Source organism: Cebidichthys violaceus, unplaced genomic scaffold, assembly GCF_023349555.1.
Source record: "Cebidichthys violaceus isolate CVI_PGR_0920_01 unplaced genomic scaffold, fCebVio1.0.p SCAF_21, whole genome shotgun sequence".
Taxonomy (NCBI): domain Eukaryota; kingdom Metazoa; phylum Chordata; class Actinopteri; order Perciformes; family Stichaeidae; genus Cebidichthys; species Cebidichthys violaceus.
The window spans coordinates 2245905-2271618 of record NW_027176384.1 but is presented as its reverse complement, the minus strand read 5'-3'; the positions used below and the strand labels follow the sequence as shown (position 1 = coordinate 2271618).

Below are 25714 nucleotides of genomic sequence, written 5' to 3'. Positions count from 1 at the left end.
GGAACCGCTGCTGACCCGCACACCCACACACACACACACACACACACACACACACACACACACACACACACACACACACACACACACACACCCGCTCGACACTGATGAATGCTTAAAAAACAGCCGGAGCTCAGGTCATTAGTCACTTCCGTGGCCGGGGAGTCCAGACAGCTCATTCTGTTCACTGTTTAAGAATCAAATCTGTGTGCTGAATGCCTGACGATATCACAACCTGTGGCTGAATTTGATCCACCTTCAAACTACAGGAGCATTTTTGGACCAGCTGACGATACATGTCCGGGACATGATCCGTGTCTCTCAGCAGAAAACGCTCCACGAATAAGAACACAAGGAGTTTCTGGGAGGTTCAAGCTTCGGTGAGCCTCGCCTCACAGAATCGGGAGTCTCAGCAGCTTTAGTTCTGCGTGAGAGGTGCCTCCCAAAATAAACCTCTCGCCGAACGTCAGCCGGAAGGTTCTGAAAAAGCCGGTCTGACGCACGTGCGCTCACCTTTGCGGCGTCAAACTCTTGCGTCTGAGCACAAACACAGACGCGTGGGCCTCTGAAGGTGGGCGTCTTGTGATCAAATTGGCAGGGAAGCACAGGACACGCAGACGACTTGGAGGCAAAGTAAGGAGGCATCGCGTGAAAGTGAGAGACATTACATGATTTTCTTTGAAATCCTGTATTTACAAAACGGGAGTGTTTAATTTAGGAATCCAAACTTCTTCCGACAACCCGAATTTAAGGTGACCTATTATTCTCTTCTTGACATAGTTACAGCTCCCCCCCATCAGTCTGCTGCTCCCATCTCTTTATACACCTGGATTTTCCTCTGATAGTCTCTTGATCTCTCTCCTTCTCCACCGACGCTTTGCCTCTCTATTCTCCCTCCTCCCTCGTTTCCTCCGCTTCCCCTCTACACACCCATTTGACATCTCTTCTGTTGCTATTGCAACCCTGCCTCTCCAAGCTGTTCTCCTCTCTCCCCCTCTGCCTCACCTCCCTCTTCCCATTGGCTGCAGAGCCAGTTTCCTGCCAGGCCTCGGGGCTTATTTCCTGTTTGTCCTGGCGCAGGGGGCAACTTGTCCAGGGAGACCAACTGCTTGGTCGCTGCCAGCTGTGAGCACTTGGCATGGCTTGGCATGCAGAGCCGGGGTTACACCTCCGGAGACCGAGCGCCCGGGCGCCCTGCACACACACACACACACACACACACACACACACACACACACACACACACACACACACAGGCTCGCGAGTATACACAACACGGGCGCGCTCGCGCCAGTGCCGCCATCTGCCCCCTACAACTATGGGCCACAAGGTAATGTGATGTAAGATGATAAACGAGCTAGTTTAGCCTGATGTAATCATAAAGCGTGCGTCCGACCCGAGTGTGCGTGTGTCTTTGCAGACAGCAATTGGCGATAAAAAAAACAGTCTCGTTTGACAACCTTCTGTTGGTTCAGATTAATCACAAGCAAAGCTGAGAGAGAGAGAGAGGAGAGAGAGAGAGAGAGAGAGAGAGAGAGAGAGAGAGAGAGAGAGAGATTTAACAAGATTTCCTCGTCAAAACCTCATAAGTTCACATGAAGTGGTGCAGTCATTACTTATAATTTACAGCGGCGGTTTCGGGTTAAATCCAATGAATCCAACGACTTACAATCGGGTTTGCCGAATTCCAAACATGTCCCAATCCACTTTCAGAATGACACCCAGTTGACACAGCTGAAAAAAGGCTTGACAGTTTAAAAATGAGACGTGTGTAGCTGCTAGACATGCAATACTTCCAACAACAATGTATCCACCGTCGCACAATTAGTGTGATAACACCGTTGGTAATGAGAGCTGAACATGGCAGTCCTACCGCCGGATAATTAAAAAGAGAGTCGACCTGGCAAACCTGGTGTCGCTAACGCATCAGGAGCTTGCACACACAGGCGGGAACACGGGAGTGTTACGAGGAAAGAGTTATGGTTGTGTGCGAAGCGAGATGTGAAGATATGAAAATAGACGGCAGGATGTGAAGGAAGGTAGGGACCAGAGAGAGAGAACAGGAGGTGAAAGCAGGAATCATTTTTTTTTTTTTCCCCCTTTGAGTTCATGAGACTAAGTAACTTATCTAAAGTCTCCTGTCTAGTATCCCAAAAAAAAAAGAAATCTAATCAATGGGACATTATCCAGCGTCTTCATTTCATACTTCTTAGAAGTTACAAGTGTTTTTTTTTTTTCTTCTTCAAAGTGCACCACGAAGCTCACTCATTGAAAGCACTGAACTTCAGCCTCGCCCGGTGATAAGGATACGCTTTGGGCCGGAAAATCGACACAATCACTCCAACAATGTTCTCATCTCCCGCTATCGGCACTGTAAGCCGTGTGTCCATACATCAAACAGCGGGGGGCCCCACGGCTGCTGGCGAGATAATGCGAGCCCTCGACATCAAGTGGAATACGGCCATTAATACCATATCTGCCTATGTGCAGACGCATAATGATCCACTTGGCCCTCGAGGTAAGATGGTGTCTCGTACGAGGAAGCTTTGAGTGCGTAGTGTTGAGTAAGGACATGCCGCATCGCATTAACTGTTGCTGTCGCTGCCAATATCTCTTTTCCCACTGCGACCCCCCCCCCCCCCCCCACCCCCCCCCCCCCCCCCCCCCCCCCCCCATCGTGTGGGAAAAGTGCGATTTCAACATGTGCGCAGCTGGCGACGCGCTCTACAATTTTTGTAACCGCGGCCATGCCAGGGAGATGCAACATTGCCCGGGATGATGTGCTAACGGCGCTAACACATGCGGGGCGTAGGGGGCATTGGCGACCGATCAACAGCGCTGCAGGCGTCCCCACGGGAGGAACACTTTATTTTCTGCTAAGAGACGTTAAGGTCGATTTGCCAAAACATCACGTAATAGGAAAGTGGGGACATAAAAACAGGAGACACCAATTGGTCTTTTTAACCCAACGGCTGTGGATTGTTTTACATGAGTCAATTGTCAATTGACTGCTCTATGGGTAGTGTAGGCTCCAGGCTTTTAAGGTACGTTTTTGTACTTAATTAGTGTTCAAACAATATTCATGTAATACTCAACTTTTGGTTTAAAAGTAAAATGCTGTGAACTCCTTTTACAGACACACGTAAACATGTTTTTAAAATCACGCCCAATCCACTCAAGAAAATCTGCCCTGGCTAATGTTCAGGACACATTTGGGAGCGGCGGGAAAGTTTCCCCAAGATGGAAGTGAAGGATCAGTCCATTAAGTCATTACTGTGTGTAATCTGCAGGCTTAGTAAGGAAAAACGGTAATGGGCAGACATTATGACTGGCAGCTGACACATTGACTGACACACACACACACACACACACACACACACACACACACACACACACACACACCCTGGTGGTATTTGTGTAAACATGTGTGAGGACACGTCGCGGATCTTTCTGTGTGCGCGCATGGGTGAGTGCGTCTCCGTGCGCGATGGCTTTGTTTCAGACGTGTGCCAGTCTTAGTGCGCGAGCGTGATGATGCAACCCCCCTCAAAACGCTGCACAGCGCCATCGCGGTAAAGATGACTGTTTCAATTGCCTCCAATTGCATCAGGTCAAGCGGAACGAGTCTCGCTGGTGACAGAATGATAAAACAGATTTTTTTTCAAAATGAAAGGGCTGACAGAAAGAACGAGAAATAGAGACTTGGAGAGATCTGAAGCTCCGCGGTGAGGAGAGCTTCAATTTATGGCTTTTTATAGTCAAGTAATTAACTTAATCTAAAAATATTCAATAACCCCTTTGCGATTATTCACAGAAGATAAATCATCTTTTGACAGAACTATTTCTCCGGATCATTTCGGAGCTCTATTGCTTTTTATCAGGAGCAATGAGGAGGATCTCTGGTTAGACGTGGGAAATAAGATCAGGCCGGATGCAGATGAAAGCACAGCTATTGATTTGCAGCTTAATATTTGCTGTTGTCGAGGGCTGACAACGGACACCGTGGTTTCAACGGTCATCTCAACACCGAGGGCCAAAACACGGAAGGTTCCCGACACGCAATTAAAAACGACAACAAAAACGCAGCGCAATCCCTTTGCAAATGGTTATCACACAGCTTGAAGAGATTTCCCATTTCTGTAATCGTATCCACGCTCTGCAAATTTCTTGTATGACTGAAAATAATTACCACATTTGTGTCCTGTTCTCTGCCTCGTGTTTTGATTTTCATTCAAAAAAAATGTGCAATTGCCGGGTGCAGTTTAGTTGGTTTGATCCTGTCAGAAACAACCTAAACACCAACACTCTTCACCAAATATTCACTAAATTAAACTAGAATTAAACAGCATACGACAAAAACAAAGTGTTATTCATCGAATTGAGGCATATGAAGACTAAAAGTTAATACAACATATTTCCATAATGGCCCTGGCCTTTACAGGCACTTAAGTCATTACAGCAAAGATTGCTGTGCCTCTGCAACATTACAGACTTTAATTATAGAAGATATTTTTCATATTACAAATCGTACATGTTCACTCTAATACTAAGAACATTCACCCATCTCTCCGCTTTCCATGTCCTTCAATAAAAAGGTTCCATAAAAAGCTCCAGATTTGAAAACACTGAATGCATTTTGAATATGTTGAGTATATACAATGCTGAACAATGAAACCGATTATCAATATTTAACCATTTTCATCATATAAATTGACTTTAATTAGGTTTTTATTCTACCGTAAATTCCGGTATATAAGCCGCTACTTTTTTTCACACGCTTTGAGACTGCGGCTTTTACAACGATGCGGCTAATTGATGGATTTTCACAGGCTAACTAGCTTCCCGCCGCCAACACATTTAACCTCGTCATATCAGACCAATGAAATTTACCGAACAGGTCACAGTGGACCAATTGAAACTGTTTCGGCAAACTCACTCACTCTTAATTCTTCAGATCACCCATTTTTGCGCTTCGTGCACGCACCCTCATCATGGAAAAGACACGAAGAAATGCATATGATGCGGCTTTCAAGTTAAAAGCGATCCGTCTGGCTGTCGAAGAAGGAAATAGAGCTGCTGCACGTACGCTCGGCATCAATGAATCGATGGTGAGACGCTGGAGACGGCAACATGAAGAACTGACTCGCTGCAAAAAGACGACAAAAGCTTCCTGTATTTTCACCGAGAAAATGTGTGACGAAGTAATTACATACCTTCAGGCTGTTCAATTCCCATACTGAAGAAGACAACTTTAGTACTGTTAAAAGCACTGTTCTGAAAAAAAGCATTTGCGGTATGTATGTAGTTGTGGATGTTACCGGCATTTATTTAATTAAAAGTTTTAAAAAATCTTTCCTGTAACATCTTGCCACGTTAATATCTCATGTTTCAACGGGGGACACCTGCGGCTTATAGACAAGTGCGGCTTATTTATGTACAATTTCTTTTTTCTTTTAAAAATTAGCAGGTGCGGCCTATATATAGGTGTGCTCTATAGTCCGGAATTTACGGTAATAGATAATTAGGATTCATTATTTTGTACAATCTGAATGCTAACCTGTTTGTTGTTTTTTGCTTCTTTTTTTTAAATTGGGAAATTAGGTAAATTGCACTCTTCCATAACAAAACATGTATGTTAAATACCAACATGAATTAGGATTGTGATAACATCATGAATCGTGATCCTGCATGAAAAAACCTCTATATGAGAATACTGAATGCAGCCTCTTTAAAAGGAGAAAGAAGTAGACACTGAATGCAAAGTGTCAACCATCAGAAATCTGAAAGAAAAGAACATACTTCAGGGGAATGAAAGAGAGACATTTATAGAGAGAAACGTGGAGATAGACAGCGACTGAGGGTCAGAAGCACACATCTGATTCAATTCCTGCCAGTCCAAATGCTATTACTTAACCCCAGAAACATGGTGATTGCGTTCTAAAACCAAATAGAGCAGCGGAGTGTGAGACAAAGCTCCAGTGGGGGGGGGGGGGGGGGGGGGGGGGGGGGGGGGGGGGGGGAGTAAGACGGCCCTCAAAGAAAATTGAAGAACAAATCTCAAACAAAACTGCCTGGGGGGAGAACGAGGCCTACGCCGAGTCAATAATCTCATCCAATGATTGAAGCTGGAGAAATTACAGAAAGCAAAAGTTGATAAGGAACAAAGTAGAACAGACAGTGTTCCGTGCTGGAAGACGGCAGCTGTGCGCGGGGGCAATCGCTAAGCAGCTCATTAGAGCTAATTTCAGCCGTTAATCAGAGGGAGACTCGGAATAGAAGGCTCGACCAACAGTGGTCAGACCGTCGCGGAGAGAGAAGCCGATATAGCCAAGGCCCACTCCACGGATTGCTCAATCTATAGAGGGATGAAAAACACAAAAGGAGAGGAATCACGTTCACAATAAATGTCTTCTAGCGATTCACTGTTTTTTTAAATGCGAAGCAGCTGTCAAAGTAATCGGTCCGGTAGAGCTGTGCTGAATTATTTTGTATCGTAATTATTTGTAGGATTAGATTCCATTGGCGGGTAAAGTGGGAATGTTTCTGACTCGTGTGCCCCAAACATTTCCGATAACTCGGAAGCGTTGTGAAGTTCAAAAAGTCTAAAGTTTTTGACAAAAGATCAATGCAATCGTTTCCAAAATTCACATCGGGCTTTTGCAACATTTTGCTTCAATGCATATTTATTTAAAAAACACTGAAACATGCTCGACTGAAACATGCATCATTTTTTTAGGGCTCCGACGCTAAGAAATAAGACGACAGACAATCAAATCTTCATTCAAAAAACCCTCAACAGAAGCGTTAAATAAAACAAAAACAAAAAGGAGATACGGGTTCAGCCCTATTAGTTGCATTAACAGTGCATTACCAACAGAGTAAAACTTCATTAAAGCGCCCATCTGTTGGGTGACGTTAGAAACAGTAACACTGGAGTCACTTAAAAACACAGAATGAAAGCGACTCCTATGCTACCGACACCAGAATAGTCCTTCAAGGATTGGCACTCTCTCTCTGTGACCACACGCGTTGGGCCAATCATCACACGGCGGTTCAGCGCTGTAATCCCCCCGGTGCGAGGACGCCCAATTGAAATACAAATGAGTGTGGCACAGCGCAGCGTGGCAGGGCTCAACTGTGCCACAGCCGAAGCTCCGTGCCAGCAGACAAACAACAGATCAGAGAGGAGATATGAGGGGTAATGCAGACGACAGAAGGGGAGATGTGAGGACAAGACGGGGGGGGGGAGACGCAAACAACGCCAAAAAGGGCCAACAGTGAAAGCCTGAAGTAAAGCAAGCGCGGAATATGAGTGACATTTCTGTTGCGGGGAGGGTAGAAATCTGAATTCACAGACAGTTTCTAGTGTCATCCAGTCTGATGAGACTCCCCTCTTATTGGAGGCATCGGCTTCAGTCTGTGTTCTCTATGCGAGTCTGTATTCGTAATAGCTCACCTCGCCAGTCTGAGCCCCGTGTTTGTGTGTGTTTGTGGGTGTGTGTGTGTGTGTGTGTGTGTGTGTGTGTGTGTGTGTGTGTGTGTGTGTGTGTGTGTGTGTGTGTGTGTGTGTGTGGTGTCACGCTCCTGCAGGCATTTCATCACAGCTGACTGACAGTACGCTTCCATCTTCCAAGCTTTGTCCCTGGATGCCCCACCAAGCCAGCCTGTCTGCAATGTTGCACCCCTCCTCTCTCCATGCTCGCACATGCACACAGTAACAAAGCAGGGGCTGTGTGTGTGTGTGTGTGTGTGTGTGTGTGTGTGTGTGTGTGTGTGTGTGTGTGTGAGTATATGCACGTGTATAAGAGGTACCTGTCGCACCATGACAGTCTCAAAGACACCGGCAAGCCGAGGCCTTTCTCTCCAATATGAGACATTGTTTTTTTTATGGAGCATTACAGAAACACCTAATTCAGGGGTCGGCAACCCGAGGCTCCGGAGCCGCATGCGGCTCTTCAGCCCCTTTGTTGCGGCTCTCTGAGTCTACATCCACACTAATAAAAATAATGTTTTAACAAACAAAAACGATCTCCATCCACGCGGCGTTTCAGCATCGTTTTCGAGACGATCTCTGGCCAGACTACAACGCCTGAAAACGAATATCAGATGACTATTCACGTACACTGGGCACGCGGGTGGGGCCAATGTAAACAGGAAGTAGATTGTTTGCTCAAAGCCGCTAACCGAAGGCCGCTCCGTAGGTCTGATAACGCCGCTCGCTAATCGCTACAATAACTGCTGTTTCCTCCGCACACATGCCGACTTTAACTGAACAGCTGCTAGTAAAGACAGCAAGGTCAGCAACGCCTGTAATCAGTTCTCCATGTTAAATTAACCTGGTAGTCGATAGATAACCAAGGCTGTCGTTTGTGAATTTCCGGGTAAGGGTCACGTGATAGGGGCGTGACGAATCAGGGAAGGACACGTCGTGACTGCTACGAACCAATCAAGTAGCGAATGTGGGTGTCTCTACTGTGTCACTGAAAATACAAAATGTTTTAATATTTTGTCAACTAAAATGTCACATCCTATTACGTCGCTGTCAAGCACCTTTCATTGCAGGTGGCTGATCATGATTTGCAGACCCCCGCCCCCCCCCCCTCGGTAAACTATCAATGGATAAAAAAAAGAAAAGGCATTGAGGAAAATAGAGAGTTTAATTCTGCGTGGACGTATTCATTTGCTTTCACTGCAAACGATGCCGGCTTACCTGTATGCTTGAAATGTGTAAAAGATTTAATGTAGAAAGACACTTCCAGAACAAACGCACCGCATTAACTGAAAAGTATCACACTGGAGATGAGCGAAAAAGAGCGATTTCTCAACTGCTGCAACAAACTCTCCTCTTCATAAGTTTGATATTGTTATAACAGGTAAAATAGCAATAAAATGTCAAGAACTGTCTTTTTTGTCTATTTTCATAAATACAACTAACTATAATTTGTGTATATATAATATAACTATATTTAAAACTGTATAAGCTGTAATATCAAATAGCTTTTGCGGCTCCAGACAAAATGTTTTTGGTGGAAAATAGGGAAAAATGGCTCTTTGGATAGTAAAGGTTGCTGACCCCTGACCTAATTGATCCCCGGGGGAAAACTGGGTCACATTTACATTAAAGGGTGTTATTAATTTTTGTGAATTATTCATTATTTATTCACAGTATGCCAGGATCTGAGTGCCTTAACTGTTAAAGTAAGAATTATGGCGAATGAGCAGCTGTTGAATGTTTGATAATTTTCAAAATAAATGCGTTTTCTTTGTTTTTCCTCGCTGTACCGAACCGTGGCCGCTAAACCGAGGAGGTACTTCTCTAATTGTACAATTCCGCATCTACTTGCAATCGATATTTGGCACGGTCTGAACCTGCAGTGGAGAGAAGGGGTCGCCGTCCAGCCAGGTTTTTTATTTTATTCCGCTCCACGGGTGCATCAATCTGGAGCAAAATTAAGAGTCTGGATCTACGAAGAACTTTGTGCCCTTGTAAACAACTTCCTGTTCTAGTAGTGGTGGAATGCAACCAAGTATATTTAGGCTACTCAAGTACTAATTAAATTACTAAGTAAATACTTCTACTAGTTACTCGCTGCTTTGCTGATTCAGATTCTTAATACAAAACACAAATCAACTGTTAAACTAGGATGTATTATTAAGTATGGAATTATATAAAGGAGTTACGATTAGCTTCAACTTTGCCAGCTGCTACATTAAAGTAGCCGCTGCGGAGGAAATGCGGGCGGCGGAGGGTCAGCCAGCTTCGACGGGAGGTGTAAAAAGACTTTTTGGTTCATTACGAAACTGTGGTGGGACAAACTGAGACTGTGGCGGGCTGCCAGTCTAGGTAATTAATGAGAAACACCGAGTGACCTAAAGCTCTTACTTCCTAAAAGCTGCATGTATAATTCACAAATGTGCCCTAAGGAGACAGAAGTTGCCTCGCATAAGCAAGTGATAAAGAGCATAAAAGGGACTCGACTTTTGGCTGAAGCCCATGGAGAAAAGGCATGTGTCCAGGGATCTGAGGGGTCTTTATGTTTCTCACACACACACACACACACACACACACACACACACACACACACACACACACACACACACACACACACACACACACACACACACACACACACACACACACACACACAGCTATCAGGACCTCCATCACACCGGCATATTGCTCTTTCTGCTGCTCATGCCCTCCACCGAAGACTTCCCTTCTTCAGTACTTCCCGTTGCCATTTGGAGATGAGCCTCACGCTTCTGTTGCAATAAAAACGCATTTAAATTTTAAAACGTACTTAACCCAGAACATTTTATGCTTGTCCTGAAGCCTCCTTCCTCAAGGGTTGCTGTTCAGTAAGCAAATTGCCCCGCTTCTACAGGGACAACAACATATGTCGACAAAATGGCAGAGAGCACTTTTGTCAAATGCTAAAAAAGACTCTTCACTTCTCTTCCTTTCAAATATCAAAACCAGACAGAGTGGTGTTTTTTTTTTTTTTTTGCTAAGAAACTTCAGCTGCTTTCATACCCAGATATATTCATTTGTGGTAGCATTTATGGCTAAATATTCACTATAGATTTATTATATATTGCATACAACTACAGCAGTTTTAAGGTTCAATTGTGGACCTTATTCTACAGTATATTTTGTTAAATTCAGAACATTCACAACTCTTTTTTTTCCTCCACGTTTACATAAATAGCAGAAGCTGTCAGACGCCTACAGCAGAGAGAACTAAACTGAGACGCGCTGTTAATCTTTGAACCAGAGTAAATATGTGAAAACTTTTGTTCTGGCATTCGAAATACGTTCTAGCCACTTTTCCGCCTGCTATGACAAGTACAGTTTCTCAGCGGAGGGATGGTGACCGTGTGCACCAGGCCATTCTTCTCTTACTTGATGGGAGGAAGGACTGCCTGGCTCTTGACAGCATGGGGGCACTTTCTAAGTCAGTCATTTTCCCCCCTTTTTTTTCTTGAAAGTCTTATTTCCCTGCTCTGTTGTTTGTCCCGCTCTGTCATTCCCCATGCCCTCGCTCTCTCTTTCTCTTAAGCCACAATGTCTCGCTGCCAGGAGACACACTTATAGTCCTCTACTCTGTCTTCATTCCAGCTGCGCTTCTCTGTCAAACCCTCACCTCTCTGAATTTAGTTCCAAAAGGCACTACCTCATCTCTTTCCCCCTGTCTCTCTAACCCGCTCCCTTGTCTTCATCTTTCTTTCTGGGAGTGGATCCATACTCAAGACACTGGCATGCAGATTACATTATGGATCCGCTGGCCCGATCAATGGCCGCTCCACATTAAAAGGAGGACCGGCCCCCCGCTCCTTGGCCCCGTCATGGCCCATCCTGGCCCTTAATTAGATGGCTTTTATTGTTGGCTAATGGGAGAGGCGCTGCGCTGTGGAAGAGAAAAAAGCGAAGCCTCGCAGGTGGAGAACGAGAACGATGGACTCTCCGAATCAATTCCTCCTTTGACACAAAGGAGGCCTGCTAGATTGCTTAACAGTCCAGGTGGATACACAACAACTTTAGTGGGATTTTTTCCCCCTCCTCCCTGGCATCAGAAGAGTTTATCAATAATCCACCAATTGGAACTTTTCACTGTGGATTAACAGTCAGGTGTTAATGAAAGTCAGTGACAGGAGGGGGGGGGAGGTAATGGGGGAGTGCTGTGTAGTGGTTAAGTGGTCGGGCCATCACTCCGCGTTGCATCATCAAAAGGTAAATGGAGTGCACGGCGGCTGAACGAGCACTGCGAGGCCAAGGCTGATTTCTGACGCCGGAGACACAAAGCAAGAGAGCTAAAAGGAAAGAAAAACACTAAAAGGCAATGACAAAGTGACAGATATGAATAGTGGAACAAAAGGAAGATAAGTAAGTAACGCAACCAAACAAATCTTGCGGGCAGCAGAGTGTGTGTGTGTTCCTGCCCTATCCCTACCTGCTTTTAGGGGGCAGCCTTTACAGAATATCAAGCAGAAATACTACAGGAATCAATCAATGGAGAATCACAAAAAGACAAACTAGACAGACATTCAGAAGAGAGAGGAAGAGGAGAAAAGAGAATGGCAAAAAAAAGTAATGACGACGACAGAGACGACACAGAACATGGAAGAGAGAATAGACAGAAAAGACTTGCTTAGAATTCAACATTAGTGTGAATAACAAATACATTTCTAAAGACACTTCTGCTCTGGGTTTGGCTGCTTTGTCGCTCGATTCAGCTCCGCAGGACACGAGCCCGTATGGGTCTTTGTTCTGCCGCGCGCTGATCTAAGCCGCTTTCTCACCGCTCCTCGTTTGGTTTTACAGCTTTAATGGCTACTGATCGGGTCACTGTACCATAATGTGCACTATCAGGGCCCACTTCCAACAACAGCCAATGTTGAGTCCATTAAACAGACATCTGCAGAGTAGACTTTGTGCGGGACATAAACGCACAGGCCCCCCGAATATACACAGCATAATGTGGTTACTGTGGCGTCTACCGGTCTCATCAGCGCTCTTTTCAGATGCAGCCGGCAGTGAAAAAGCTCTAAAAAAATTAAATAAAATAAAAAAGCACTGTAAGCTAACTGCTCAGCAGCAATTGGCAGACAGACAAAATAAGCAACACGGCGGAGCATTTAGCAGCTAAAGAGCCAGATCTGGAGACCAAAACAGAGCTAAACAGGGTCAATGTTGACTCCGAATGAGTGCTGATGTTGCTCCCTATTTGCTCTGTGTGTGTCTTGAAATGCTCAAGCTGATATGTTGGTGTTTACAACTTGCTTAGAGCTTAATTTCACTAACAAAAGTGGTCCAAAAACATTTGTAATCAACTGTGATCAATAGTGTCAATGATAATCTCCTGGCATTAGGATACAATTGAGCACTCTTCACTACAAATATCCCTCCTATTCTAAAGGAGAGACTAGATGTAACAGTTTAAAAAGAACACTGAATTATTAAATATAGGGCAGTGTGTTTTCACCAACTCAGGATTCGAGTAAAATAAAAGTAAGACAGATGGACAGTTCTGGTGTTTCACCTCCAAATGTTACTATTGTTATACTTGTTTGTGCGAGAGGTATTCAGACAGCATGTCTACATCGCCCACGGTGTGTGTGTGTGTGTGTGTGTGTGTAATAGTATCCATTTGTAATCATTCTTTAAAAAGGAGCGAATTCTGACTCGAGAGAATCGACCACCTTCACCGTCCACTTGTGAGCTCACGTACAAAAAGGGAGGGAGGGAAAGAGAGGGCAATGCGGTAGAAGACGGAAAAATAGACGGCAGGAGAAGAAGAGAGAGCGAGAGAGCACGACGGCACCACATAGAGTGTGCGTCTCACACTTCCTACCCCTCCACAAAAAAGAGGAGCGGAATTAGTCCTACCTCATGAAAGAGCCATCTCTCTCTCTCTCTCTCTCTCTCTCTCTCTCTCTCTCTCTGCGTCAGAAAGAAGGAACACCTAACAACAACAACACAGCACGTCAACCCTGGCGTGTAAGATGTCAGCCTGGGCACGTTTGAAGGTTTTTGCTGGCTGTGTACATTATTGGAGGCTCATCAGCGCATTGGAGAAGCATGGGGAACAAAGAGCGGGGGTGGCGCCTTGAAGATCTGACGAGAGCGTGCGATTCGCCCACAGAGAAAAGCAAAGAGAGAGAGAGAGAGGAGAGACAAATGCAGGGATGGAAAATGTAGAGGCGATAGAGGAAAGCAGACACGGGAGAACAAACCACGATGATAAAAGGAGAAGAGTGAAGGACAGGAGAAGCTAAATAAAGAGAAACCGAGTCACAGGAAACGACCATTTGTTAGGTTCACCTAGCTAAAACGAACGCAGTCCAACACGATGAACAGCTACAGGAAGTGAACAAAAGTAGAAGTTACAATAAAAGTAGAGAAAACCCCTTTAAAACGAGCACTCATTAGCTGCGTGTCTATAGCAATGCAGAGAAGCAGAGGAGTCTGGGAGTCCATCCGGTTGCGCGCTTCCCACCACTTCAACTTGTGGATTCCCTAATTGCATCGCTGCGACCACAGTCCGGAGTGTGCGAGGTTTAGTCCGCGGAGCATTGCGGTTTCCACTCGGCGGCTTTGTTTTGAACGGCTTCAGAGAGAGCTCAACGGGCCGAGTCACAGCACAAAAGAAACACAGCACGTATGTGGAATGTATATATGTATATGGAATGGAAGCTCACATCACAGGAGAAGCACGCAGAAACATAAAAGAGCCGTGTGGCCACTTAAAAACTTTACAAACCGCATGGGAGCAATTCCCAATCGCTTACCGTTTGGATGCTTTCCCACTGATCATCACAGAAAGAAGAGGAGTGTGCTGCAACTTCTTAAAACAAATTGTTTTCTACAGTATATTCTGGGAAAACCCCATAAGAACAACTCCCAATAGGTGATTGAAAAAGGCTATCAGGCCCCTACTCTTTGGGTAAAAATACCAGGGACCAAAAACGTTAGTGGAGGTTCATTCCGGAGAGAACAGACGAGCGCACGCACACCCACAGGTTAACGCTCCGTCTCACACGTACTGTATTGCTTGGATGAAATGGAGACTCAAGCGCCTGGTGACTCAAAAGAAGATGAGGTAGATGGAAGATAAAGAGAGGTGGGAGGTGGGGTGACACTTACCGATGTACTCAAAGACGTAGACGACAAAGAACGGCGTGACCAGGTCATTGATGCCTTGCACATAGCCGCTGGCTGGATGGCGGATGGCCCAGATGAAGAGGATCCGCTCAAAGATCTTGCACACAAGAGAGACAGTGTCAAAAAAACACACACCTGCATTACAGGAACTAATGCACAAAAGAAGTCGATTGATAACGACATGAGAGAAAAACAATAGCGACGGAGAAGCTGAAAGTCAGGAAATGTCGGGGTGAATTTGTCAATTTTGTCAAATTTCCGCTCGATAAGACAAATTCATTAACAGTTACTGTCTGACAGCCAAACATTAGGCCTTTTGAATGACAGGTTTTGATCAGAGAAGCGCACATTTTAGGAAGTGAGCGAGGCATGCGAAGGCAGAAATCAAAACAATGGCGAGCTGGTGAGGAGGAAAGCGGCTGAATGCTTTCTGTGGGAGTCTGGCAGGAACAGATGTGGGTATTGATCTTTGAGCGGACATTAACTTGGTTTAAACTCTGACTTTACTAGAGCAATCACCTACATGATCACAGAATTAGAATGTATTTGTGGATGTGTTTGACCTAACGGTATCCTGTGGAATGAATTACTGGCATCGCTCTAGAATCGGCGCCCGAGGACGCACTCAGACTTTTATGGACTGGTGGTAACACGCAAAATAACGTAGCAATGCGCTAACAAAGACAAGTAAGCTAGGAAATATAGATTAAACAATTAAAAAAAAAAAATCCGCTTTGCAAATGTTTTATGAGGAAGGAAAAGCATTTAAATTGTCCGTTAGACCTCAAGGAGACACTGTTAGAAACACTGACTGTGCATAGCACTACGTTCTAATAATAGTTTAATAATATTGACTTTCAAGAAAACTGTATTTGCCATTTTCTCTTTGAGCACAGAGCAACACCTCAGTTTTTGCCTTTTTTCAGCTGCATTTTGTTACTTTGTGCACACAAAAAAACCTCTTTGAGCTTTATTCTCTGCTTTGGTTGGTTGGTCTCCTCAATTTGTCTACGTCTCTTCCCCTCTGAGTCCGTCTCCTCCTCCATCTTCCTCTCTCTCTCTCCCTGACTCTCAATATTTTGGCACGACAAACACTTCCATCTTCGTTATGGGCGGCTGTTTAATGCCGTCAGGCCCAGTGAATTAAAGGGAGGCTTGATGTTCAGCTCAAAACACGCACCTTGCTGTACCACACCCATCGAGCACTTTTCCTACGTGTTGGAGATATGTCATGTCCCTGTCAACTAAATAACCTCATAGCTCATTGTATTATGGAGAGGAAGAAAAATAAATATGTAAGGTAATGTTGGTTTTTTTGGAAGCTGTGCGTGCAAAACTTCTCATTTTCTATTTGAAGTAATTTAATGTTGAGATGGCCAGAGAGAGATTGGTAAGATGCAAGTCTCTCTCTGGCGTTCCCTCTACACTTTTCTCCTCAAATCCCTTTCAGCAGCCTCCACACCTCCTCTTTCCTTATCAAAGCCCCGTCTATCAAACACGGAGAGGTGCTGCTGCTTTCAGGGCGAGTGGGTAATGGGACTCTTTTTTTTTTTTTTTTTTTGTGCAGCCTCAAAAGCTGCAACCCATATGTCACGCCAGCTCCGAAACCCACAGCAGGGTTTACTACGGGGTAAGGAATGTTTGTGTGTGGGAGACGCGAAGGACCCCGATAAGGGAACAGGTATCGAGAAAAATGGAGAAAATAAATAGGGAAATAATGAATCCGACACGTAAAAATGAAAAAAAGTTTGCTTGAGAGGCTGAAAACATGACCCCTCTGTCAAAATATCATGGGCTCAATCGCTCAAATATCCCATGCGTTCATCAACAGCCACTTTAAACTGCGGAGTTATTCATTGAAAAAGCATCAGCGCTAAAAAAAGATTCCTCAATAAAGCAGACGGTGATAAATCAAGCTCTTTCAGCCCCCGATCACAATTCGGAGGCGATAAAATATTGTTTTCTTTTCACATTTGGGAACTTGTAATTGCCGATTATCAACTTCTTGTGAATGCCGCATTGTTCTCCAGAACAAGAAAAGTCAAACACTTAGATACCACTTATGAAATCACCGCAGCACCGCTTCAATATCCCTCTCTTTCCCCCCCGAAAATGTAAAAACACTGTTGACTGCCTTCCGTCTCGACTAAATCTCTCCAGGCCCCACAAACAAGTGAATAAAATGAAGCAGAGGTGATTTTCAGGTGGCGCCGCTGCAAGCATAATCATATTTTAAAAATAAAATAAAAGAGGGGGGGGGGGGGGCTTTGGAGTCTGTTGCATACCAAACTATATAAGGTGCACACTGCTTGGATATAATGCTGGCTTTTCTTTTTGCATTCAAAGAGGGGAGAGTTGCTATGTGGGGGATGAGAGGGAGAAAGAGTTCTGTGAGAGGGGAAAAGGACATGTACAGTAGTAACACACACTATACATCCCCGTCGTCTCATCTCATTTCTCTTCCTTACCTTCCCGCTTACAGCCCGGAGTTGTATCCCGTACAAGACGGGTGCAAGGGAAGGTGGCGTCGCCTGTGGCGCTGTGTGTGCGAGTTAATGTGCACTGATGAATGCTAGCTTCCTCGCTGTCCCCTGTGTGTATACAAGATGTGTGCGTTTTCGCTCACACACCTCTGTGTAGGTGTATACACGGAGGGGGTCCAGAGCCCCGGCCGCCTCATCAGCCTGCGCCTCATTACAGGATTTTTATATATTTTTTTCCTACTGGGCTTTTCGGCTCTGTGCTTCTCAGGCCGGCTGGTTCTGCGTCTGACAGGACCTCCCAGAAGCACCGAAATAATAAGATGAACCTAACCTCGTATAAATAGAGGGAATCAAGTTAATTTCCGTGTTAACTTGCATCGGGAAGCCGCGCTGATCGTCCCTTTAGGCCGGCCGAGGCAAACTCCTCGCACCGCTGCAGAGACAAAAGTGACTTGCACCGCATTTACATTTTAAGTATTTAAGTAACCGCTATCCGAAGCAGCTCGCAGCGATTTAGTAGTTAAGGATTCCAGTAATGTACGCCTCGCCGTATGTTTTTCCTAATGTGCCCTAACTACCACCCGATTGTTGTTGTTCTATCAAACATACTGCTTAGCAGGGTTTTTAGATAATTACTTCGTATATCCCCTAAAACGCCCGACTGTAACAGGAAATGCTTCATTCAGTAGCACTAACAGAGCAGAGCAAAGAGTGCGAACCATGCAGGCTGGGAGTTTGTGTGTGTCTGATCACATGCAAGACTGAAGGTAGTGTAGAATTCTATATGCAATCTTCGTTTGTGCCTCTGTGTGTGTGTGTGTGTGTGTGTGTGTGTGTGTGTGTGTGTGTGTGTGTGTGTGTGTGTGTGTGTGTGTGTGTGTGTGTGCCATGCCAGACCATGCAGTGTGCTGTAGCGAGGGTTTTCCCCCCCGTTTCAAACTCCCAGGCAGACAAACTTTCTTTAACTCTGAACTTCCAGCATTAAAATCTTTGAATCACTTCATGTCATACAAGCCACTGCGATTTAATTTTTTACGGACACTCGTCCCAACAATTTGATGGCGTTAGCGCCCATATCTGCCCAAAAGCAGAGGGGGGGGGGGGGGGGGGGCTGCTAGGTGAAGTGGTGTGTGTGGTGCAGCAGGTCTCACCTCTTGGACAGAAGCTTGTTGAAAGAGAGGAATAAGAGGATTAGTTCTCGGTATGTCAATGTGAATCTGCAGAGAGAGAAAGAGAGAAAAAAAAAAAGACAAACACTGAAGCAACGGGCAGGTTAGCACAGATCAGGGCATCACAGAGACGGAGCGAGGAAGAGAGAGAGAGAGCATCCGTTAGTGGATTGGTGTCCTTGATTGAATGCAGACGGAGCTTCCTGTGATCTGAAATGGATAGCAGCGGTGGTCTTGAATGCAAGTGTGCAGATTTGGAGACGTCTCTTGTGACATCATGTGCACGGGGAGTACATTTTGTACGTGCTGGACCACGTTCACACCATTTCAGAGTGTCTGGACGATAGGACAGATTCATCAGAAGGGAGTCAGGCGGATTGCAGGGCGGCGGCGGCTGGAGCCAAGCCGGCCAGGACCAGACAGGTCGGGGGGGGGGTGCGTTTAGTGAGAGTGTGCACGGCTTTGTTGCTGACAGGACTGGGGGGGGGGGGGGGGGGGGGGGGGGGGGGTCGAGCTGTACTCACAGTCCTGTCTGCTCGATCAGCCTTACCTCTGTCACCTTTGGCTGCAGCACCAAAGACTCAGGACTCATCCTGGGAATGTCTATGTGGATCTGACATTGGAGAGAAGGGTGTTACGAGAGAGACGCAGAGACGCGCGCGCGTCCACACACACACACACACACACACACACACACACACACACACACACACACACACACACACACACACACACACACACACACACACACACACACACACACACACACACACACACACAACGTAGTCGTCCCCCTACATGTACTTGTCCTCATTATTCCACATTTTAACCCAGATGTTCCCAGGCAGGGGTTTGAACCCGAAATGAAGAAGTTCTGACGTAAGGGGAAATTCTGCCATTTTTTCAACATGGGTCATGATGTCATGACCGTGGCCCTTCTCACTAATGTATAGACAATTAACCACAATGGGTAATTAGGGGGCGGCTGTTGATGCAAACGAGCAACAATGAACCAGCGACCAGGACAGTTAAGCAAATGTACAATATAATCAACGGGTGGCACGGAGGATTTAGGGGAGTGGCCAATGCAGTCACAAGAACTTGATAAGCCTGTAACACAACAAGGAGTAGGATTACTGAAGTCTTTTTGCCCCCTAGTGGTGACAGAAAAACAGTTTGATGCCGTCTTAACGGCACAACTCAATCAGCTGTTTCAAACACACAACTCCGGTCTACTTCCTCTGTTAGCCGAAATGAAGCTAGAATCTTTTTCAACCCTTTCTCTTGGGATGGAACTAAACAGCAGCAGTACTTCAAAAAGCTTGTCGTGCAGGCTGGGACTTCTACAATGGATACATCCATATGCATAAAAAACACACACACACACACACACACACACACACACACACACACACACACACACACACACACACACACACACACACACAAGCTGTTTGGGCAAGTTCCCAACGACATAAACAGATATATATAAAAGAGGCAGATGGAGAGACACAAGAAGAGACACTAGCTACAGGGACAGATGGGAGATTTGCACCAGCTGACGGACCGGCTAATACGAGCACTCACACGCAGACAAACATAAGACATATAGATACATGTAATGTGTGCAAATACATCTACAGCCACTTAAACATAATATACACAAAATACATACAAACCCACCACCGTGTGCAATTTGAGTGCCAAACCGACATATGTGCGAACACACGTAATCTCACTCTCTCTCTCTCACACACACACACACACACACACACACACACACACACACACACACACACACACACACACACACACACACACACACACACACACACACACACACACACACACACACACACACACACGAAAAAGAAAATCACTTAAAATCACTGCACAGTCCGTCAACACAAACAGTGCTGGAACAGGCAGAATTTGGCAGAAAAAGAAGCATCAAGACGCAATCCAAACAGCCATCACAACAAAGTATGCCAGCTTTCTGGCACAGGGCACAGCAGATCAATGGGAAATTGGACGGAATATGAGAAATGTGTGGGGTTGTTTTTTGGGGGGGGGTTTTGCGATCGACAGCCCACTTTGATGTTCCTTATCGGCTTGAAATGAATGGGAAGTAGTCGAGTGTTAAAATGAAAGCTTGTGTGAGGTGGTTGGAGAGAGAGAGAGAAAGAGAGACAGATGAACAGACAGAGAGAGAGAGAGAGAGAGAGAGAGAGAGAGAGAGAGAGAGAGAGAGAGAGAGAGAGAGAGAGAGAGAGAGAGAGAGAAAAAAAAAGTAGATATTTTCAAAGCCAAAAGAAAAGTGTTCGTTTCAGCTGCTCTCTGAAGCTCGGGGCTGGCTGTCTCTGCTCTGTGAAGCTCGACCACGTTCCCGCCGTGTCAACATGGGACAGAAACACGGGCGGACAAATGGACAGCAGCTCTGTGAGTACATGAGGGAGGAAGAGGAAAAGCACGGGACCGGTTCCAGTAATCCTGTCTGCGAATCCTGTCAATACACACACACACACACACACACACACACACACACACACACACACACAAGTCCTGTCTGCACTGAGGGAATACATTAGTGACGAGAAGCTGTTCCTGTAATTGAAACTTTTTCTAGTTTCTTTCATTCAGTCCTTCAGGTTCTAGGATTCAGATGGGTGTTTAATCAATTCTTTTAAACACACGAGTAAACAGGACCCGAGAGCGTGCGAGTGTATGCGCATACATACATATATATATATACCTGTCTGTATGTGTCCTGATGGTTCTCGTCGTTGCGGGAGTCATAATATTGCTGGATGAAGCCGAAATATTCTTGTCTCTTCCTCTGCAGGACGCTCTCTCTTCTCTCTGCGTTAGCTGGGAGGTAACCCTGGAGGAGGGTGAGAGACAGAAAGAGTCAATAAAAAAAAGAAAGATTGTTAATAACTATAAATCATCGGTCAATCAGACTCGCTGCGTGTCTCCTTGTTTCCTGTCTTTACGCTAAGCTAGCCATCGTCTGTGAGCTGTTTCACTGGCTTTAGTGAGAGCCGTATGGATTCTCTCATAGAACTCAGTGAGAACGTATATAAGCACATTTCCCCAAAATATGGCAAATTATTCCTCATGTCAAATGTCTTACAATGTGTTTGTATATACTTTATCATTAATCTGGTTCTTTAAAATTGCCCTTCCATAATGTAACAGTCTGAAATGTGCAATCAACATTTATTAATCCTTAAAACATTGCACTTATTCTAGTACAGGCCCTTATTAACTTTAGCGAGTAGCTGGTAATAGCCTCTGAGCTAATATACCTGTCTGTTTGTGACATGGACTCGCTCGTGTGTTCCACATGGGACTCATTAATTTGGCTCCGCAGATACTCAGTAAAACCGTCTTCTCTGAAAGCAAATGTTCATTACATGTCGCGTCTCCTCGTAATTATTTGTCTGCCAGTATACACCGTTTAATGAGCCTCTTGGTCTTAAAAACCTCGGCTGCGAGTGTGTCAGCCGAGTTCAATCACAAACCAAACTCCTGGGATGACGCAGTCTGTAAATGACACACTTCACTTTGCAGAGAAAACTTTCTGCTGCTTGACCAAGCCTCTTAGGGGAGATACCTTCCTGTGTGTGCGCGTGCGTGCGCGTGCGTGCGTGCGTCTGGGAATGTGTTTGACAAGACGGTTCATGTGAGCGTACATGTATTTGGGGAAGTGTGTATCCTTCTTGTGCAGTCAGGCTTATGCAATGAGGAGAAAGTCAACTCCAAACTGAACAACAAATCTAAAAAGTCTAAAAGCGAGAGATGGGACCGGGGGGGGGGGCTCTGAAATATTCACAGTTTAAGTCTTCAAAACAGAACTCAAAAACACAACTGCTGGCTCAAAAGAAGTCGTCCCCGTGACAAAAAAGCTGGCAAACGGCCCTTTTCTTTTCATGTTGTATATTACCGTGAGTGCATTTGTTTGTTGCTGTGTAAGAGTTCATACATGAATAATATTAGGATGATTAAAGAGAGTATGTAATGTTAAAAACTTTTGAGATCTGCCACACAATATATATATATATATATATATATATATATATATATATATATATATATACATATATATATACACACACACCCACACAGACAGTGGAGGAAATAAGTATTTGATCCCTTGCCGATTTTGTAAGGTTATAAATTGATTTGCATTTGATTGTGTGAAATAAGTATTTAATCCCCTAGCAAAACATGACTCAGTACTTGGTGGAGAGACCGTTGTTGGCAGGCAAAGAGGTCAGAAGTTTCTTGTAGTTGGTCACCTGGTTTACGTACATCTCTATCTATATATATATATATATATATATATATATATATATATAAATATATATATATATATATAAATATATATATATATATATATAAATATATATATATATAAATATAAATATATATATATATTTATATATATATATATATATATATATATATATATATATGTGGTTGTGTGTGTTGCGGTTGTCGATTAATCAATTAGTGAGTCGACAGGAAATTAATTGGAACCGTTTTGATAATCAATGACTCCTTAGTCTTTTGTGATAATAAACTGAATATCTTTGGGTCTTCAACAAAACAAGACCTTTCCGAAGTTGCCCCCCCCCATAAAATTGTAAAATAGTTTGACCCCTTCTTGGCTTAAAAGCAGTAATTTGAGATTTTTCTTTTCTGTCTGCATCATTCAATGTGAGAAGAATTCCTCCTCTCCATTTCCCTGGCCATTTTCTTTGTTTTGACCTGCAGAGTAGAAGTGCTTTAAGTTCAGCTACATTAGCCGAAAACAATCCAAGATTTACCAAAGAAGACCTGGCGGTGCAGCTGAAAGCTCCAAAAAAGGTCGGGACTAAACCTCCACGCTCAGCTCTTAAAAAGAGTTCAGAGTAAATGTTTAGCCAGACAGACAGCTCAGTCTCTTCACCGCTCTGTCCGTCTCTTACATTTATATGTCTTGACTTTCAATTTATTAAACAGCATTTTTTATTTATTCTTTTTTTTCCCTGAGAAATTTGGCGGCTGCTCAGTCACGTCTGAGAGCAGATCTGTTTTGGACCGGCTTGAGTGGACTTGCCATCAAAAACGGTCTGCACATCAGGCCGATAATGACCGTGTGTGTGTGTGCTATATATACACACACACACACACACACACACACACACACACACACACACACACACACACACACACACACACACACACATATTTATTTATGTGTGTGTTTGTTAGCCATGTGCATCTTTGTCTTTGTTGTGACTCTGCTGTTTGTTGGGTTTTTTTGGAAGCTGGCCGCCACTTTTTGGGAACACGCCAGCGAGCATATCGGGAAAAGGCGCGCATGTAAACACACACAAAGTATCAATTTTGGGCAACTGTCTAGAGGAAAATCAATAAGAGCGGCAACAAAAAGTTGCTCTCTTTTTAGTTTTTTACCTACACAAGGCCTCTAGAGAAGCCTGGAGACTCTAGGGGCTTGTCTGTTGCAAACACTTGGCTAACACACACAATCACGTACTCAGGAGTGCTCAGAAAATACGACACATGTGCACGCTATGACACATAAAACACACACGTCGCATCCAGCATCCCCCTGCCGGCCCGTCTATCTTCTCCAACTTCAATAACACCGTCATTCAAAGCATTTTTTCCCCCCAATTCTCTTTATTGGTTTCAGTCACGAACCGCGACAAACCAAGAACGCGTCGAAGGAGCCCGACCGCTGCCAGCCCGCCAGACTGAACTCGGGGCTAAGCTGAGCTTCACATGTTGAAACGGCTCCATATGCAAACGCACGCGCGAACCAAAAACCGGCCAGCTACCAAAACAGTATTGTGCGGCGTGCACTCTGCCAAATGAGGGAGAGGAGAGCATGTGTGTGCTGAAGGTTAATGGACACACCACAGCTGCATTACTGCTCGATAGGACACACACTCGGGATTTGAAGGCCATAAAGAGGACGCAAGCTGTGTCACACACTCTGCTATGATTTTATTTTTTATTACTACTCTTTATCACTAATAACCGGGTATCGGGAATATTTCAATGTGTCAGTATTGGTCTGTGTACCCAGGCTTTAAACCATGCAGGATAATTGTAATTTCTTTAAACATAATTGTATGTGTTTAATGAATAAAAAGGATGCGGAACAAGCGGCGCGCCTTTCTTTTTAGAAAATAGAGAATGAGTGTATCTCACAGTAAAGTGCATTAAGTGCTGAAGATCTAAGTGTAATTACGCTTGAACCTGAGTGACTAATTTCCATTTCATTTGTGGTCCACTGGTTAAAAAGGGTGAGTGGAGATTTATTTATTTTTTTCTGATGGAAGGCAGAAATTGAAGCATAAATGTGAGACGTCTCCGCATGACCTGCCAGTGGTATAAAATGTAGCGGCGCAAGTGCTTCCTCCTGCCTCTGTTAATCAGTCTACAAAAAGCTCATCTCTTCATTCTTCCTCGCATCAATCTACTCCTCCACCCTTCCATCCCTCTAATGGATCCTCCACTTCAGTAAGCTCTCTGTAAAGAAAATAATAAATAAAAACATATGCTTAGGGAATCCATTTGGGGAATTTAGATTAAATTGGGGTTTTTTCTGTGTTTTTTTTTAGTCTTCGCGCAATCTAAAGTGATTTGTACTTAGCAGGCGCACATAATTCTGGAAGCAGACTGGAAACAAACTGTCCCACTACGGGCACAGGGAAAAGTTGAACAGATAAAACTTCTTTCTAAAATCGCTCGTGTCTGTACGTGTCCATTTTTATGCTGTTTCACAACATGATTTGATTTTTGGAAACATGAGAATCAACTTCACACCGTGACTTACTGCAACTTGTACGGATGAAACGACTTATTTTTTACCTCAAATGTATTCAGAAATTATATTTCGGTGGATAGCTTTGGTTCGACGACGTTGCCTGGACTGCATCTGTGGCTTTCCAAACTAAACGACCGTAATAGCCAAAGTGAGAGGTGCATTCACCCAACCAGGTGCAGACGGATACGGTCTCAAACATTTTCCGACCGCATCGAATGAGTGGTTCGGTCGAAATGAGCTTTCGATTTTTGACCCTTGTGCATGTCCAAAAGAAATAAAAAATAAAATAACAACTCTTCAAAAATGACTTCCTGGTAGCCTGCAGCTGCACCTTTTGAAGCAACACAAAAATTAAAATCCTCCTGCTCCTCTGAAGTCACCGTGATTTACGCCAACAACGAAGGCACCATTAAAAGAAAAAAAAAAAAAACACAGTTTGTAGGCTAAGTTACACGCAGCTACCATACGAATATATGACCGGGACCCTTCAACCATCTAGCGGCTCGTCTTTTGGGTTTTTGCGTTCAACGGTTTGTTCCCAACTGACCTGTGAAATAAG

General features: G+C 44.5%; 1 protein-coding gene across 3 annotated transcripts in view; it reads right to left on the bottom strand.

The window, feature by feature from the left end:
• tbc1d22a (TBC1 domain family, member 22a) overlaps window positions 1-25714 on the bottom strand; it is a 97953-nt gene that overhangs the window by 47962 nt on the left and 24277 nt on the right. Inside the window, exons 7-10 of one of the 3 annotated variants that reach the window (XM_068716891.1) lie at window positions 21064-21192; window positions 18862-18924; window positions 18294-18359; window positions 14642-14756 (exon numbers count right to left, since the gene is read on the bottom strand). In XM_068716891.1, coding sequence (XP_068572992.1) covers window positions 14642-14756; window positions 18294-18359; window positions 18862-18924; window positions 21064-21192 — 373 coding nt within the window. The remainder of the gene's footprint in view (window positions 1-14641; window positions 14757-18293; window positions 18360-18861; window positions 18925-21063; window positions 21193-25714) is intronic. The other 2 variants (XM_068716893.1, XM_068716892.1) reach the window with 2 other exon arrangements.